Source organism: Chiloscyllium plagiosum, unplaced genomic scaffold, assembly GCF_037043375.1.
Source record: "Chiloscyllium plagiosum isolate Xiang-an unplaced genomic scaffold, Cpla_swu_hap1 HiC_scaffold_10, whole genome shotgun sequence".
In the NCBI taxonomy this organism is placed as follows: Eukaryota; Metazoa; Chordata; class Chondrichthyes; order Orectolobiformes; family Hemiscylliidae; genus Chiloscyllium; species Chiloscyllium plagiosum.
In genome coordinates, this window is record NW_028270148.1 from 34,346,186 (window position 1) to 34,364,696 (window position 18,511).

Genomic DNA, 18,511 nt, shown 5'->3' on the forward strand with positions numbered 1-18,511 from the left:
ATATATTTTAAGTCTTCGTACTCCACTCATAAATATGGTGTCAACCTTGGTTCAATGATCAAACTCTCAGAGGCAGTGCGTTCAAGACCCACCCAAGAGATTGCAACATAATCTAGAGAGATGAGTGAGTGCAGAATGAGGGGCTGCTGCACTGTCAGGTAAGACATTAAAATGAGGCCCCATTTACATCTCATGTAGATGTCAAAGTAACACTTTTCCAAAGGGTAGCTATCTTCGATGTTCTGGGCAGGATTATACTTCATAAAATATTACTCAAAGAACAGATTATCTGGTTGTCACATCACAGTTGTTTGAAGAACCAGGCTATGTGTAAATTAGTTGTTAGCATTTTGCATGGCAAAAGCAATTACACTTCAAAATATATTCAACATACAACCTTCTCAAGGGCAACTAGAGATGGGCCACATCCACAAATGGATAAAATTGGTTTGAAGCACCTTCGGACGTCCTGAGGTCACGAAAGATGCTATTTAAATCCAAGACCCTCTTTCTTTAAAATCAAAAGTCCTTTTTCTTCCTATCACTCAACCTCCAATGAATTGAAATAAACAAAAGAGATATTTCAATCCTCATTCTTAGAGTTTTCCACTAACTTGGAATCTTGATAGAATTTGACAGTGGTCAGAGACCGCTACTTAGAGTGTGAGATTGAAGAGTTAGCTTGCTCTGCTGACCTGCAGGAAATTGAACATCCCGAGGCTAGGGTGGATGCCTCTGACTTACAGATAGATTGTAAGAAATTACATTCTCACCTCCTATTATTCAGAATCATTTACATGGCCATTTCCTTGCCATTCAAAAGCCTATTTACATTTCCGTCCTTATTCAGAAATCAATAACAACATTACAGTTGCAATTTGACTACTCCCTGTAGTTAAAAAAAAATACAATTCACACCAGATCTGGCCATTAAGGGATGATTTGCATTACATTGTTTCTGGAGACGATGTGGTCACTGCATTGGGCCTTGAGTAGCATGTGACTGGAGATTGTCTTGTGGGCATTACTAACTATGATATGAAGATATTGTATAAAGGAAGGACCGCTGCCTTTGTTCAGGGAGAGCTTCCCTGGTCACACCTCGCAAGCATCGCGAAGAGTGTTCAGGGTTTCTCCAAAACATATATTGTACTGTGCTTAATAAAATTTTGGTTGTTCAGAGAGGTTGGCGTGTTGCAGTTGCATCGAGTGTGTAAGCATCTCAGGAAAAAGAAATACCAAGAAATTACCCCAAAGTTGTCTTCCTAAACAAGTAACCAACATTTCCCTGCTCTTTAAAATGTTTTTTTTAAAATATTCTTCACAATTTCAATTTTTTTTATGGCATTCAAGAAAACCAGACTTAATTAGATTACTGCCCTAGAACTTAATGGTAGCCATGACCTGTCCACAAGAAGCAGGACAAATCCATTCAAACCGACTATGCACTGCCCTAATCAATCGTTAGCCAAGTGATGCTATCAAGTGTCACTTTCCTAGCAATGACCTACTCACTGCTACTCAGTTTGGGTTCTGTCAGTCACTTGGGTCCAGTCCTCATTAGAGTATCTCTCCAAACAGGGACAAATACGTTAAATTCCAGACATGGGATGGGAATGACTGCTCGAATGGGGAATTGAAAACGAGAGGGCATAGGTTTAAGGTGAGAGGTGAAAAATGTAAAACGGACCTGAAACGCAACCTTTTCACCCAGAGGGTGGTGCGCATGTGGAAGGAACTGCCAGTGGAAGTAGTAGAGGCAGGTACAATTACAGCATTTAAGACATTTGGACAAGTGCATGAATTACAAAGGTTTAGAGGGATATGGGCCAAATGCAGGCAAATGGCACTAGATTAATTTGGGAAATCTGGTCAGCATGGACATGTCAGACTGAAGGGTCTGTTTCCACACTGTATGACTATAACTGGAGATGGTAATTAAAGAGCCTTGGCAAAACTGAAGTTGATGAGAATTAAAGGGAAAATTCTTCACTGGTTGGAATCAGTCCTTGCACAAAGCAGGTTTAGGAAGTTGAGGATCAATCGTCTCAGTCATGGGTATTGATGCAAACATTCTGCAGTGTAAATATTTTCAAATCAACCTTTTAAGCGACGTTAATACACATCTATGGTGGGTCTTGAATCCAATCCTCCTGGCTCAAAAGATGGTACATGACAACTGCACCATCACAGTCCTAAGTTCTCCAGGGTAGATATTTATTCATCAACCTGTTCAGAGGTGGTTTTACACACCCCTGGAACAGTTGCAACTTGAACCCAGTCCTCATGGCTCAGAGATAGGGATGCACACTATTATCCTTAAACCAACCACCTTCAGCTGCTGCACTAAAGATACTCCACATTTGATCAAACATTTTAATGTTTGCTGATGATTACAAATGCTACTGAGCGTTATTTAACTTCATGCAGCAAGGCCTGGATAACAAACAGCTTGAGCAGATAAATGACATGACTCATGAATGTCTGACAATAATCACCTTCAACAATAGAAAATGTAACCTTTTTTTGATAGAAAATGACAGAATAACCAGAAATCATTCAAATAAATATAACAGCTACATTAACAGGTTAAAGGCTGGGTAAGCTGCAGCAAGTAATTCAGCTCACTCCCAAAAGCTATCCAACATCTACAATACACAAGTCAGAGGTGTGGTGGAATGCTCTCCTCTTGCCTACATGATTGAGTTCAACATCACACAAGACAAAGCAGCCAGAGTGATTAGCCCTCCATTCACCACTTTAAACATTCACCCTCCATCACCAGTGCATGGCAGTATTGTGTATCCCCCTTAGAAGGTGCACTGCAACAATTCATCAATGCTCCTGTGATCGTACCTACCAAACCCACAACTGTTGCCACATTAAAAGGATGCGACTGCACTAGCGAGAATGCAGAGGTCTACCATGATGTTGTCTGAAGTGGAACATTTCAACTATGAAGAGGGAGTAGTTAGGTCAGTATTGCTTTTTTTTTTGCTTACAGCAGAGAAGACTGAGGGGAGATACAGGCATAAAATTTAAATAGTATTTAAATGATAATTGGAAATGCCATATCATACAAGGCTATAGGTCAAATGGTGGAAAATGGGACATATAAGCAGATGCCCGAAGACAGATGTGGGCACAGTGAGCCAACGGGCCTCTTTTTGACCTGTTAAACTCTACTACCTGAAAGGAGAAACAACATTTATGTGGGAATACCAATGTCAGTATAAGTTTCTTTCCAAGCCATGAACTACCCCAACTTGGAACTTTACCATTGATCCTCCACTATTACTGGTCAGAATCCTAGAATTCCTTACCTATCAGCAGCTTGTTGATGTACCTGGACCACTTGGATTGCAGCAAATTAAAATACAACACATCACCACCTTCTCAAGGAAGGCTAGAGGAGAGCAATAGATTCAGGACTTACCAGAAATGCTTATATCCCATGAACATAATTTATTGGAATCACACTCAGTTTTCAACTGAATTAACCAAAAGTCCCAGTCACTTAGTCACTAGAAGGCGGCATTCAATTCAAACGATTGTATTTAGGTCAATGCATTTAATCAGCTTTTGAAACTACTCATAGCCCACATGGGACTCATCCAAGTATGTAAATTACAGCTCAATATCAAGACAAAAATAACAGAATAAGCAGAGAAAACTATGTATTAAACAGCAATTGGGGATTATCATGTAAGCCTTAAAATATTCAGAGGGGAAAAGCAAAATATTTTATACATTTTTTTCAAAATTATCTCAAAGTTCATATTTCAATAATGACAAACAGGTAATAAAGCGTTGTGTAAATATAATACAAATTTTGATCAATTAGAAACCAATTTTTAAAAAGTGCTCCAAATATAACAAATGACAAACCTGTTCGACAAACGTCATGAAAAATCTTCAACAACAAGGTTTTTGTGATGCGACCTGTTCTCCGTACAGATGAGTCCAACTTGTTCAAGGCCCAGTCAAACTGCATGGATTGTTTAGCTCGAACTGCTGTGATCCCCTCATCTTTAGGAGGTGCCTTCTGCTCTGTGGCTACAGCACACAAGTGCACATTGCTGTTCAGATATCTGCAAAAACTAAAAATAATAAATTGATTGAAACAGTTGCACACTCTTACACAAGTCACCTTTAATATTGACAAACATGTTCTTGTTACAGAGATTCTCTTAACTCACTGATAAACTGGAACAGTAAATTGAGGGCACACAAGCAACAATGGAGATGAACAATCAAGCAACAAATATGAACTTGTGTTAGCTGGCTTAAGTTGAGCAATTAAAAATCATACAATCATTACTCCAAAGAATGATGGCAATTCCTGTTGCACCGAGAGATTCACATTTGATCCCTCACTAGAAACAAGTGAGCTAATGTCAGATTAACAATGGACACCTGGGGGGATCCAAGATGGCGGCGACCCAGTAAGACTGAGTCTATAGTGCTCCTCCCAAGACTTGGGCACAGTGGGTCACCTACCCCCTACCAAGCTCACCAAATCATTTATAAATCATTTTTAATAGTTTAGTAACTCAATTAGTTGTGTAACATTACATTTAAGCAACTTTATCCTAAGTTAAAATGACTAAAGGGAAGGGAGCCCGCAGCTCTCAGCAAGCAGGAACCCCTCCCCCACACTCTCCAGCTGCAGCAGAGGCGTCCACAGCCGCCCCGGGGGACTTACCTACAGTAGCAAGCCTTGCAGAAATGCTTTCCAAGCTTGACTCGAAGATCGATGCCTTTATCGTCGAATCCAGGAATCGTTGGGAGTCGCTCTCGGCCGCGCTGCAGAAGCACGACCGTGAAATTGAAGAAATTCAACGCCGAGTCGGAGGGGCGGAGCTAAAGGCCGCGACCTCGGAGACAACCGCTCAATCGGCCGTGGATCAGGTCCGGACTCTCGAGCAGCGAGTCCGGACCTTGGAAAATCATATTGACGACCTCGATAATCGAGGCCGTCGAAAAAATATTCGTTTGCTGGGCCTTCCCGAACAGGAAGAGGAAGGCCAGCTTACAGCATTCCTGGAGCAGTGGCTGCCACAACTTTTAAATCTGCAAGCTGGATCAGGCCAGGTAAGGGTGGAATGGGCCTACCGGGTAGCAATACGCGGGCCCGGCTCGAACCAGCGCCCACGACCGGTCCTGTTCCGGCTGCAGAGCTACAGGGAGAGGCAGATACTCCTAGAAGCCTCTAGAAATCTCGGAAAAGACCCCCAAGCGATGATCTACAAAGGATCCAAGATCATGCTATTTCAGGACTTTTCCCCGGCTCTGGTTCGAAAGAGGAAGGCATTCGACGAGGCGAAGAAGCGTTTAAGGGACTTAAGTGTACAGTACTCCTTACGCTACCCAGCGATGTTACGCTTTAACCATGAAGGATCTGTATATAACTTTGGATCACCAGAAAAGGCTAAGGAATTCTTGGACTCTCTTAGATAAACTGTAGGACATAATGGATGTTGGTCTGCCTTTCCCCCCCCCCCCCCCCCCGTTTTGGTTTATATCCCCTCCCTTTTTTTTTCTTACCTTATTGCTTAATATTATTATGGGCGGTGGGGAGAGGGATTTGATTTTCTCCCCCCCCCACCCCCTTGGAGTTGTTTTCTGTTATTATTTTATGTATATATGAGGGGTGTATGTATATGTGTGTGTGTGTGTGTATGTATGTATATATATATATATATATATATATATATGTGTATGTGTATGTATATATATGTATATATAAGCTGGGGGATTTGGTTAATGTTGGTGGGGGGAGGTGGTTACCTTATTCGATTTTACCTCTGTCTTTAGGAGCGGGGTTGTTTTTCCCTTCGTTATTTTGTATTATCATATTTAATTATTATTTGTTGAACTGGTAATTTTATAGTTATATGTTTATATATGGTATTAACATTACCAAATATACCCAGGTGTTGGTAGGGGTGGGGGTGAGGTGCTCACTGTTAACTCTAGCTTTGTATTATATTTGAATTTTCCTCATTTTATTGAGGAGTGCCTGGGTCAAGGGTGGGGCATTGGTTGGGAGAGGATATGAGGGATTTTTGGAGAGGAAGTGATGCCCCCTGGGAACAAGGGGGAAAGTCTCCACTTAGATACGTTTTATATCTTTTTTATTTAGAAATAGTTTTTTCCTGTATTGTTGTGGGTGTATTAAAGAGGGTTTATTTTTGTAAATTTTACATGTTCCATGCTCGGGATGTTCTGGATAGGGTTCCCCCTCCCGAGGGGTCTCGGATTGGCCCAGAGGATTATGGTTGATCAATCGGTTAAGTGGTGCACCTGGAATGTCAAGGGGAGTAATTCGCCACTTAAAAGGAAGAAAATATTATCAAATCTTAAGAAGGAAAGAGTTGATATAGCTCTCCTACAGGAGACACACCTGTCAGATAAAGAACACTTGAAATTACGACAGGGCGGATTTGATCAGGCCTTTTTTTCTTCTTTTAGCTCAAAAAGCAGGGGAGTTGTTATTCTTGTTCGGAAGAATTTCCCTTTCAAAATCCTAAAGCAGATAAAAGACGAATCTGGACGATATATCTTGATTAAAGCCCTCATAAATGGAGAGGAATATGGGATTTTAAATTTGTACTGCCCCCCGGCACACCCCTTTAAATTTATAACGGAAGCCTTTTCAAAATTGATGGCTTTTGATGCCCGTCATATAATTATAGGGGGAGACTTTAATTGTATCATGGATCCGGAAATAGACAGGATTCCCAAGAGTACTGCAGGAGTATCTCCCAGATCTAGACAATTGATGGATCTGAACAAAGAATTAGGATTAGTAGATGTATGGAGATGTCTTCATCCACAGGGTAGAGATTTTTCTTTCTACTCTAATCCACATAAATGTCACACCAGAATTGATATGTTTTTTGCCCCCTCAATTTTTTTAAATTCCATATCATCCTGTAAAATAGGTAATATAGCAATTTCTGACCACGCTGCTGTATATATGGAAACTAAGGCGAGGAACAGTGGGACATCCCCTCGACATTGGCGTATGGACCCCTTCTTAATGAAAGATAGTAAATTTGTAAAGTACTTCTCTCAAGAATTTAAAACTTTTTTAGAAATTAATTCAGGTACAGCTAGCAACCCGTCAATGATGTGGGAGACCATCAAAGCTTACATGCGAGGCTTGATCATCTCCTACTCAGCGACCCAGAAGAAATTAAAGGGAGAACAACAGCGTCTGCTTGAAGCCCGCTTAAAAGCGGCTGAAACAGCATACATTGATAGACCCTCTATTATTAAATTGCAAAGGATTACAGCTCTTAGGACAGCTCTAAATACTACACTTACTCAAACGGCTAAGAGGGAAATATTATTTGCAAAGCAAAGATTATATGAATATGGCGACAAACCGGGTAGATACTTAGCATTTCTTGCAAAGAAAAAAAGGCCCCTCAGACTATTATGTCTATCAAGGAAAGTACGGGTATTTTGACTCATGATCATAAAAAGATTAATGCGACCTTTAGAAAATTCTATTCTGAGTTATATAAATCACAGGATTGTGAAGATAGGACGAAGAGGATGCAGTCATTTTTTAAAAATTTGACTTTTCCAGACCTAACTCCGGAACAAGTATCGGTCCTAAATGCTCCTCTTACACCCCAAGAAATAGTTGATGCAATTAGGCACCTTCAAAATGGTAAGACGCCGGGCCCAGATGGCTTCCAAGCTGAATTCTATAAAGAATTTACAGAAATACTGGTTGGTCCACTTATGGATATGTATAACTATGCATATAGTCAGGGCTGTCTCCCGCCTTCGCTGAAAGAGGCAAATATCTCTCTTATCCTTAAAAAAGGAAAGGACCCAGAAGATTGTACATCATACAGACCAATATCCTTGCTAAATGTAGATTTTAAAATCCTCTCTAAAACGTTAGCACTGAGATTAGAAAGGATACTGCCACATATTATAAAGGAGGATCAGACGGGGTTTATTAAGGGCCGTAGATCATCCAATAATGTTAGAAGGGCTCTGAATATGATTCAAGCTTGTCATCAGGGAAAGATACCAGGAGTAGTGGTTTCATTAGACGCGGAAAAGGCATTTGATAGGGTCGAATGGTCATATTTGTTTTACACATTGGAGAGGTTTGGTGTTGGACAGGTGTTTACCAAATGGATCTCAACATTGTATAGTGATCCCAAAGCAGTTGTGGTTACCAATGGATTAGGCTCGGATAGCTTCAGTGTGGGTAGGGGCTGCCGTCAGGGATGTCCCCTCTCGCCATTGTTATTCACGCTAATAATTGAACCACTAGCAGAAGCTATACGAGCTGATCCTAATATAGTGGCCCCAAGGATTGGTACAGGTAAACATAAAATTACCCTTTATGCAGATGATGTTCTTCTATTCCTCAGTAACCCTCTGATGTCCATACCTCGCTTAATCCAAGTTATTAATACATTTAGTGCATTCTCAGGCTATAAAATTAACTTTTCAAAATCGGAGGCTATGCCAATGGGTGGCCTTGCTGTGATACCCCGCTTAGCGGACGGTTCCCTTTTTCCCTTTCGCTGGTCCCTGGAGGGTTTCTTATATTTAGGCATTTTTATTACCCCAGTATTTGGTCAGTTGTATAAGGCTAATTTTGTGTATTTATTGGAAAGGATAAGGCAGGACCTCCAGCGATGGGGAGACCTGCCAATTTCCTGGTTGGGTAGAATAGCATTAATCAAAATGAATATCCTGCCCCGTCTCCTATATCCTATGAGAATGCTTCCGGTGATGCTGCCGAGGACAGCTTTATGTAAATTATACGGCTGGCTGAGTTCCTTTATCTGGAACCATAGGCGGCCCCTCATTAAGCTGAAGAAGCTACAGCTTCCACAGGCAAGGGGTGGATTGGACTTCCCAGATTTTAGGAAATATCAATTAAGTTCCCTATTAAGTTATATAGCTGATTGGGTCTTGTCTGATCCACAATCAATCTGGTTGGACATCGAGGCTTCTCAAGTAAAATACCCACTTATTAACCTTTTATTCTCAGACAAGAGGAAAATCATTACAGATCACTGTAAAAACCCTATAATACTGAATACAATCAAGGCTTGGAATATAATGCGTCAAAATGAGGGTAATTCACATAAAACATCCCCCTATGCACCGATAGTGGGAGCATGGGGATTCCAACCGGGGTGAACAGATGCCACTTTTAAACTCTGGAGATCCAGGGGTATCTCATGTCTCGGGGATTTATTTAAAGATGGGGTCCTGATGTCTTTCGGACAGCTGCGTCAGAAATTCGGATTACCCAATGGAGACCTCTTTCGATACTTCCAAATTCGAGATTTTATACAGAAGAAGACTACGTTATTAGATAGTTTTTATAAATCCGATAGAGAATGTAGTGTCCTACGACCAGTGGGGGTATCTTCCGTCAGTAATATTTATCATTTGCTACATGATGAAGTATCGGGAGATATGGATAATCTACTTAAAACATGGGATCAGGATCTGGGACTAGAAATCTCCACAGAAATGTGGAATGATATCTGGGAAAATGCTAGAAGAATTACTATTTGTAACAGAACCCAGGCTATCCAGCTGAAGATACTTCATAGGGCCCATATAGCACCGGTTCGATTGGCAAAATTTAAGGCAGGAGCATCTCCAATGTGTCCTAAATGCAAAATAGAGGTGGGCACTCTTGTACATTGCTTATGGACCTGTCATAAGATCCGTAGATATTGGACTAAAGTAGCAAGCACCCTGACAGAAATTTTAGGAACGGAAATAAAAGTGGACCCCGTATCTCTCCTCTTGGGCTTTTCGAACTTTCCCTCCCTGGACACGTACGGGAAGAGACTATTTTCTATTCTTTCTTTCTGTGCAAGGAAAAATATTTTGATGAACTGGGTGGCGGAGGGCCCACCTGGACTTTCAAATTGGCACAGACTAATTATGGAATGTATTCCCCTTGACTTCCTTACAAATATGGTGCACCGAAAGACCGAATTATTTTATAAAATATGGCAGCCCTTTTTGAATTACATAAATACAGATATTTCGGCTATCCTAACAAGGGCTTTTATTTAATTGAGACTACAAACCTGGCTGGTCCGCGGCCCCTCGGGGGAGGAATCCCGCACGAATACGGGTTTTATCATATCTGATGTTAACACATCCTGAGCATGTAAGAGACTTAAATATACACCCTGGTTAGTTGTAGGTTAGATTAGTAGATAGTTGAGTTTTGTTTGTTTGTGTTTTTTTTTCTTTTCGTTTTTTTGTTGTTTTGTTTTTTTTGTCAAATTTTGGTTATTGTATATTTGAGCTAATTGTATATCAATGTTTATATCTGAGAGTTTTGTTTATTTTTGTAAACTTGTAAAAATGTTAAATTTCTAATAAAAATATCTATAAAAAAAAACAATGGACACCTGAGCTGACCTCAGCATGGTTCTGCTATTTTGGGGTTTCTGTTGACCATCCATTGATAGTTGGAAAGGACGTACATCAATATTAACCAAGTCCAGATTCAGACACAACTCTGGGGTTTCCAAAGCCAGCTGAAGGTGTGCAAGCTCATACACAAACAAACATCATTTGAATCACCAACACATGAAAGCCACTGGTACTTACAGTACTGTATTTCAATAAAAGCCAAAAGACGATGTCAATGTGAGCCTAGTCACAGTGTTTAATATGTTCCAAAGGAGTGGAAGATGCCCTTCCATATCTTTTCATTAAAGTTGATGCAGACTTTGTGTCTTATAAGACTTATAAGAGAACATTTTTTTACTCATGGCACCAAAGTCCAACACACGTGGTAGCTCAACTACATAATGAAGATGCATTAAAAACAATACAATCAGAATGGAAATTTCAGGACTATACATGCTGTTTTACTGTTCCAATTGACTTCAATCTGAAAATAGAGCTCCTTTTCTTAGTTTATTTACATTAGTTGCTTTTTCCACTTTTCTATGAGAATTTGACGCACACGGCAGGTGAACTCGACTGATTTGGGACAAGATACAATTTTTATGCTCTACTACATTCAAACACATTACAGAAACTATTGTGCCATGGGCATAACAAAAACATTCTAAGAAACCTTCAGTTTTCATGAAAGATTTTGGATTAACTTTTCCAAGTAGACAGCAAAACGTTTTTCCAATGTTATGTTGTGCAAACCATTCAGTTTTTGCTTGATGTCTGCCACAATCACTTTTATCAGAAGTATCTCTGTGGCAGCCTTCCGACTATTAACCCCCAGTGTGGTTTCCGAACCGGACGATCTGCAGCTGACAGTCATAGTACATCATGGAAACAGACCCTTCAGTCCAACACATCCATGCCGACCAGATACCCTAAATTAATCTAGTCCCATTTGCCAACATTTAGCCCACATCCCTCAAAACCATTCCTATTCATGTATCCATCCAGATGCCTTTTAAATGTTGTACTTGTACCAGCTCACTCAACAGGAAAAAAATCTATTTTTCAACACCGAACAGGTCTGGCAGCACCTGTAGAGAGAGAAAAGCAAAGTTCTTTCTCTCTCTCTCCACATAAATGGTCAAACATGGTGAGTTTCTACACAAGTTGCTTTTTACCTCTGATTTCCAGCATTTACAGTACTTTGCTTTTATGAGTGCTTAATTCACTGCCATTTTTCTTCTAGGTATGCCCATCTCAATGTTCCACTTGTCTCCAATAGGCTTTCCATTTAAATCTTTCAACTCTCCTTGATAAATACATACCTGTCAGAGGAAGTGGTCAAGTGAGGGAGCCGTGGTTTATTAAAGAAGTTAAATCTCTTGTCAACAGGCTTAAGTCAGGATGAGACGTAAAGGCCCAGCTAGGACTCTTGAGAGTTCCCAGTTAGCCAGGAAAGACCGAAAGAGAGAGCTGAGAAGAGCCAGGAAGGGGTTGAAAATGTGTTGCTGGAAAAGCGCAGCAGGTCAGGCAGCATCCAGGGAACAGGAGAATCGATGTTTCGGGCATAAGCCCTTCTTCAGGAATGAAGAAAGTTTGTCCAGCAGGCTAAGATAAAAGGTAGGGAGGAGGGACTTGGGGGAGGGGCGTCGGAAATGTGATAGGTGGAAAGAGGTCAAGGTGAGAGTGATAGGTCAGACTGGGGTGGGGGCGGAGAGGTCAGGAAGAAGATTGCAGGTTAGGAAGGCGGAGCTGAATTCGATGGATTTGACTGAGACAAGGTGGGGGGAGGAGAAATGAGGAAACTGGTGAAATCCGAGTTCATCCCTTGTGGTTGGAGGGTTCCTAGGCGGAAGATGAGGCGCTCTTCCTCCAACCGTCGTGTTGTGGTCTGGCGAAGAGCCAGGAAGGGACATGAGAAGTTGTTGGCAGATAGGGTCAAGGAAAACCCTCAAGCTTTCTATTGGTACATCAGGAATAAAAGAATGACTAGAGAAAGGTTAGGGTCAATCAAGGATAGTAGTGGGAAGCTGTGCGTGGAGTCCGAGGAGATAGGAGAAGCGCTAAGTGAATATTTTTCATTGGTATCCACAGTGGAAAAAGACAATGTTGTCAAGGACAATACTGAGATACAGGCTACTCGACCAGATGGAATTGAGGTTCACAAGTAGGAGGTGTTAGCAATTCTGGAAAGTGAGAAAATAGATAAGCACTCTGGGCCAGATGGGATTGACCCTAGAATTCTCTGGGAAGACGGGAGAAATCACAGAGTCTTTGGCTTTGATCTTTGTCAATATTGTCTACAGGAATAGTGCCAGAAGACTGGAGGATAGCAAATGTTGTCCCTTGTTCAAGAAGGGGAGTAGAGACAACCCTGATAATTATAGACCAGTGAGCCTTACTTCGGTTGTGGGCAAAATGTTGGAAAAGTTTATAAGAGATAGGATTTATAATCACCTGGAGAGGAATAAGTTGATTAGGGATAGTCAACACGGTTTTGTGAAGGGTATTTCGTGCCTCACAAACCTTATTGAGTTCTTGGAGATGGTGACGAAACAGGTGGATGAGGGCAAAGAGGTTGATGTGGTGTATATGGATTTCAGTAAGGCATTTGATAAGGCTCTCCACAGTAGGCTATTGCACAAAGTAGAGAGGCATGGGATTGAGGGTGATTTAATGGTTTAAATCAAAGATTGGCTAGCTGAAAGACGACAGAGGGCCATGTTTGATGGGAAATGTTCATCCTGGAATTCAGGTACTAGTGATGTATCACAAGGATCTGTTTTGGGGCCACTGCTGTTTGTCACTTTTATAAATGACCTAAATGAGGGCATAGAAAGATGGATGTGTAAATTTGCGGATGACATTAAGATCAGTTGAGTTGTGGATAGTACTGAAGGATGTTGCAGGTTACAGAGGGACATAGATAAGCTGCAGAGCTGGGCTGAGAGGTAGCAAGTGGAGTTAAATGTGGACAAGTGTAAAGTGATTCACTTTGGAAGGAGCAACAGTAATAAGGAATACTGGGCTACTAGTGAGATCCTTGGTAGTGTAAATGAGCAGAGAAAGCTCGGTGTGCACATATATAAATCACTGAATGTTGCCACCCAGGTTGATGGGGTTATTAAAAAGGCCGCACTTGGAGTATTGCACACAGTTCTGGTCACCATATTATAGGAAGGATGTGGAAGCTTTGGAAAGGGTGCAGAGGAGATTTACTAGGATGTTGCCCGGTATGGAGGCAAAGTCTTATGAGGTAAGGCTGAGGGACTTGAGGCTATGTTCGTTAGAGAAGGAGGTTGAGAGGTGACTTAATTGAGACATATAAAATCATCAGAGGGTTAGATAAGGTGGACAGTGAGAGCCTTTTCCCTCGGATGGCAATGGCTAGCACAAGGGGACATAGTTTTAAATTGAGGAGTGATAGATAAAGGACAGATGTCAGAGGTAGTTTCTTTACTCAGAATAGTAAGGGGCATGGAATGCCCTGCCAGCAACAGTTACAGGCTAGCCTACTTTAAAGGGCATTTAAATGGTCACTGGATAAACATATGGATGAAAATGGAATAGTGTAGGATAGATAGGCTTCAGATTGGATCCAAAGGTCAGCGCAACAGAGGGCCGAAGGGCCTGTACTGCACTGTAATGTTCTACGGTCACTCTCCACAGATGCTAACAGACCCATGTTTCTCCAGCATTTTCTGAATTTTAAATTTCTAACATCCACAGTATTTTGCTTTTATCTCAACACCAAACACAATCAAATTTTTGTCTAGCCATAACTACAATAATTTTATCCCTTGATATATGTATCTTAAACATGTCTCCTGTGCAAGTAGTATTTCAGTATTGAATTATTCATATATTTCCTGTCATAAGCCTTTTCAGTGTAATCTTAAACTGGCAGTTGAAACAATTGAGTTTATCCAAAAGTCTTTCTTACTCATCAGGAATCCAATTTAAAATGAATCCACTTTTGGAAGGCATTTACTTCATCTTTACAATACATAACTTAATATTTGTATGTCACTGTCAATAACAGAGGCATTCCTGTAGACTGTCAAATTTAAAACTTATCATTATTCAGCAACGCAGAATTACATTCCTACCGCACATCACGAGGAAAAGAACGATGAAAGATTGGCTCATGACTTTCGAGTGAGAAGATTAAGTGAGAGGGATGGAAATCTAAGGGTAAGAAATACAGCAAAGCTCAATTTGTTAAAATCATGCATTGAGTGCCTTTATATATCAAAGGGCTGCCTGAAGTAAAGTCACACTTTCCCTAATCTTTTGCATTCAACTTGGATCAAAAGGCTTTTATTACATGGAAGACACAATTGATTTGACACTACTGTCAAGTGCTTCTAACAGCACTTCACTGTACTGATGGCTGGAGACTGAACAGTACAGTGAATGGAGCAAAGATCAAATGTTGCTGATCTGGATAGAGTAAAGATTAATGATGGATAAAACATGGTCATATGATGAGCTAGGATTACCCACCTAATTGCAGGACTATCGAACAATAATAGAAGGAATCTCAGGTCCACAAACAGCTGTGGTTGATCATTAATGGTATATTTCTTTCCAGACCTGCACAAAGTTTTGAACTGAATTTTCAACTTAAACATCTGATCCAAAGATTTGAATGTCATATCACAATGCAGCTTGAACTGTGTCAGATTACCTCATATTAAGGCCACAATCAAGTTTTACTTAGCTACTTAATCTAGGTGCTCATCCAGATAACAGGCTTTAATAAAACAACATGTCCTCTCTAAAGTCAGCTGTCCTTCCAACTCACTTTTTGTTACAAATCCATCTATTAGCTCAATCCTTCCATTAAATAGTGTATTGAAGATGAAACAGAAATTGCTCCAACATATGTACAACAGACCATAAACATCATCTGCAATGTAACTTTTTGCAAAAGGCTTTCAGTTCTTCCACAACATGGCCCATTAGGACTGCATCCAGACTGAAATTGGCATCCAAGATTTCCAGATACGTACATGAATCAAAATTGGTCAAATCCACTGAAGAAGGGCTTATGCCCGAAACGTCGATTCTCCTGTTCCTTGGATGCTGCCTGACCTGCTGCGCTTTTCCAGCAACACATTTTCAGCTCTGCTCTCCAGCATCTGCAGCCCTCACTTTCTCCTCAAATCCACTTAAACCTAGAATTGCTAACTTTAGGATTTGCTTACACTTGGATACAATTCTTGGAATATGATTAACCCAGCAATGTTCATTAAAAATGGAGATTTCTTCAAATCTATGCAAACCATTAGCCCAAGTTGGAGTGAGAAAGTACAGTTGGAGATAGGGTAAAAAGAACCAACCGAGAGAACAAAGGAGCAGATGAGGAGGAAGAGGGCAATTGTAAGTAGCAAGATTAAGGGCTTTTGCCCGAAACATAGATTTTCCCTTCCTCAGATGCTGCCTGACCTGCTGTGCTTTTCCAGCACCACTCTAATCTTGGCTCTGATCTCCAGCATCTGCAGTCCTCACTTTCCCCTAATTGTAAGTAGCATCCAGGGTGGGAAAGAGGCCAAGAGACATAATGGGTGGGACAATAAGGAACAGAATGGCGCAACTAGAGTGTGTGTTGGACAGTAACAAAAACCTAAAAGAGCTCATTGGGCAATACCATGTGTGGTGGCCTAATCCAGGAAGATAAGGAAAGGCGACAGGAAAGTTGGAAGATTACAGATTTCCAAAGTGCTGGGGTACGCACAAGGACTAAAATGAATGATCATAAAACCTACCTGATAGATCGGAGCACAATGGAAGATGAAATACGTTAATTTTGAATGTTTACAATCCCTGCCCCAGCCCACACCCCCTCAGCACATGGACCTCAAGGTCAGGAAGGCTGTCACGTGTAGAAGCGACCAGATTCCTCACTGTCACAGACGTTTATTTTGAAAAAGAGCATTCTTCCACTCTCCTTTTCACCAGAAAATTTTGATTTTGAAGAAATAAAAGAAAGCGGCGGCGCGATGGCTCAGAGTGAATTCAAAAGATCCTCTCCGAATTTAGCACTCACCTGGACCAACCACCACAGGGACCAGGAGGAGCGACGCCGTTCCCGAGCTGCGTGTACCTCGCGTGGCCGAAGCCGGAGGGCAGGCTGCGGGTCACCGGCAATCGCTTGACAAGACGAACCGACCTTAGGAGCGCCGCCATGTTACCAAGAGGGGAAGGGGGAGAAGGTGGAAGAGCACGTGACTGTACAAAGGTCACAGACACAGATTAAACTGCAATGGGGGAGGACATATCGTGTCACTACCTTGTAATTTCGAACAGCAACATTTCAACTTTTAAGATTTTAATTTTAACATAATAATATATTGTATATTATAATTAGAACATTTGCTATCATGTTACTGTAGCTTTAAAATTACTATCATTGCGTTTTATAAGATTGCCCCCCCCCATACCACAGCTGGTAGAGTCCAACAGGATGGCGGACTGAAAGCTTTCCCCGAGTTGTCCGGATGCGGTCCTTCTTTCTTTGCAGGAGCACAGTGTACACCAACTAACTGTAACCATAGGAACTGGCCTCTTTGTGCAGATGCTTTATTTATGTGATGGAATTCGGATCTTTTAAAAGAATAAAAACCCACCAGTCACTAACCCAATTCCATAAATCCAACTTTCAGCATCTAAAATTAAAAATTATACATATAAATCCATCAGTTTTTCACATATAAATGTAAAATAATGATGGAAAAGGATAGACCAGATCTTAAAGTTGAAGTTCTAAATTGGAGAAAGGCCAATTTTGACGGTATTAGGCAAGAACTTTCGAAAGCTGATTGGAGGCAGATGTTCACAGGTAAAGGGACAGCTGGAAAATGGGAAGCCTTCGGGAATGAGATAACAAGAGTCCAGAGAAAGTATATTCCTGTCAGAGTGAAAGGAAAAGCTGGTAGGTGTAGGGAATGCTGGATGACTAAAGAGATTGAGGGTTTGGTTCAGAAAAAGAAGAAAGCATATGTCAGGTATAGACAGGATAGATCGAGTGAATCCTTAGAAGAGTATAAAGGCAGTAGGAGTATACTTAAGAGGGAAATCAGGAGAGGACAAAAGGGGACATGAGATAGCTTTGGCAAATAGAATTAAGGAGAATCCAAAGAGTTTTTATAAATACGTTAAGGACAGAAGGGTAACTAGGGAGAGAATAGGGCCCCTCAAAGATCAGCAAGGCCGCCTTTGTGTGGAGCCACAGAAAATGGGGGAGATACTAAATGAGTATTTTGCATCAGTATTTACTGTGGAAAAGGATATGGAAGATAAACACTGTTGGGAAATAAATGGTGAAATCTTGCAAAATGCCCATATTACAGAGGAGGAAGTGCTGGATGTCCTGGAATGGGTAAAGGTGGACAAATTCCCAGGACTTGATCAGATGTATCCTAGAACTCTGTGGGAAGCTATATAAGTGATTGCTGGGTCTCTTGCTGAGACATTTGTATCATCGATAGTCATAGGTGAGGTGCCGGAAGACTGGAGGTTGGCTAACATGGTGCCACTGTTTAAGAAAGGTGGTAAGGACAAGCCAGGGAACTATAGACCAGTGAGCCTGACGTCGGTGGTGGGCACGTTTTTGGAGGGAATCCTGAGAGACAGGATGTACATGTATTTGGAAAGGAAAGGACTGATTAGGGATAGTCAACATGGCTTTGTGAGTGGGAAATCATGTCCACAAACTTGATTGAAATATTGAGGAAGTAACAAAGAGGATTGATGAGAGCAGAGCAATAGATGTGATCTATATGGACTTCAGTAAGGCGTTCGACAAGGTTCCCCATGGGAGACTGGATTGGAAAGGTTAGATCTCATGGAATACAGGGAGAACTAGCCATTTGGATACAGAATTGGCTCAAAGGTAGAAGACAGAGGGTGGTGGTGGAGGGTTGTTTTTCAGACTGGAGGCCTGTGACCAGTGGAGTGCCACAAGGATCGGTGCTGGGTCCTCTACTTTTTGACATTTACATAAATGATTTGGATGCGAGCATAAGAAGTACAGTTAGTAAGTTTGCAGATGACACCAAAATTGGAGGTGTAGTGGACA

General features: G+C 41.2%; 1 protein-coding gene across 1 annotated transcript in view; it reads right to left on the bottom strand.

Moving 5' to 3' along the window:
• The window catches only part of lrpprc (leucine-rich pentatricopeptide repeat containing), a 144,324-nt gene extending 127,698 nt beyond the window's left edge, over positions 1-16,626 (bottom strand). Inside the window, exons 1-2 of the mRNA XM_043695628.2 lie at positions 16,481-16,626; positions 3,889-4,100 (exon numbers count right to left, since the gene is read on the bottom strand). Of these exons, the coding sequence (XP_043551563.1) occupies positions 3,889-4,100; positions 16,481-16,620 (352 nt within the window). The 5' untranslated portion in view covers positions 16,621-16,626. The remainder of the gene's footprint in view (positions 1-3,888; positions 4,101-16,480) is intronic.
• Between the last annotated feature and the right edge of the window lie 1,885 nt (positions 16,627-18,511).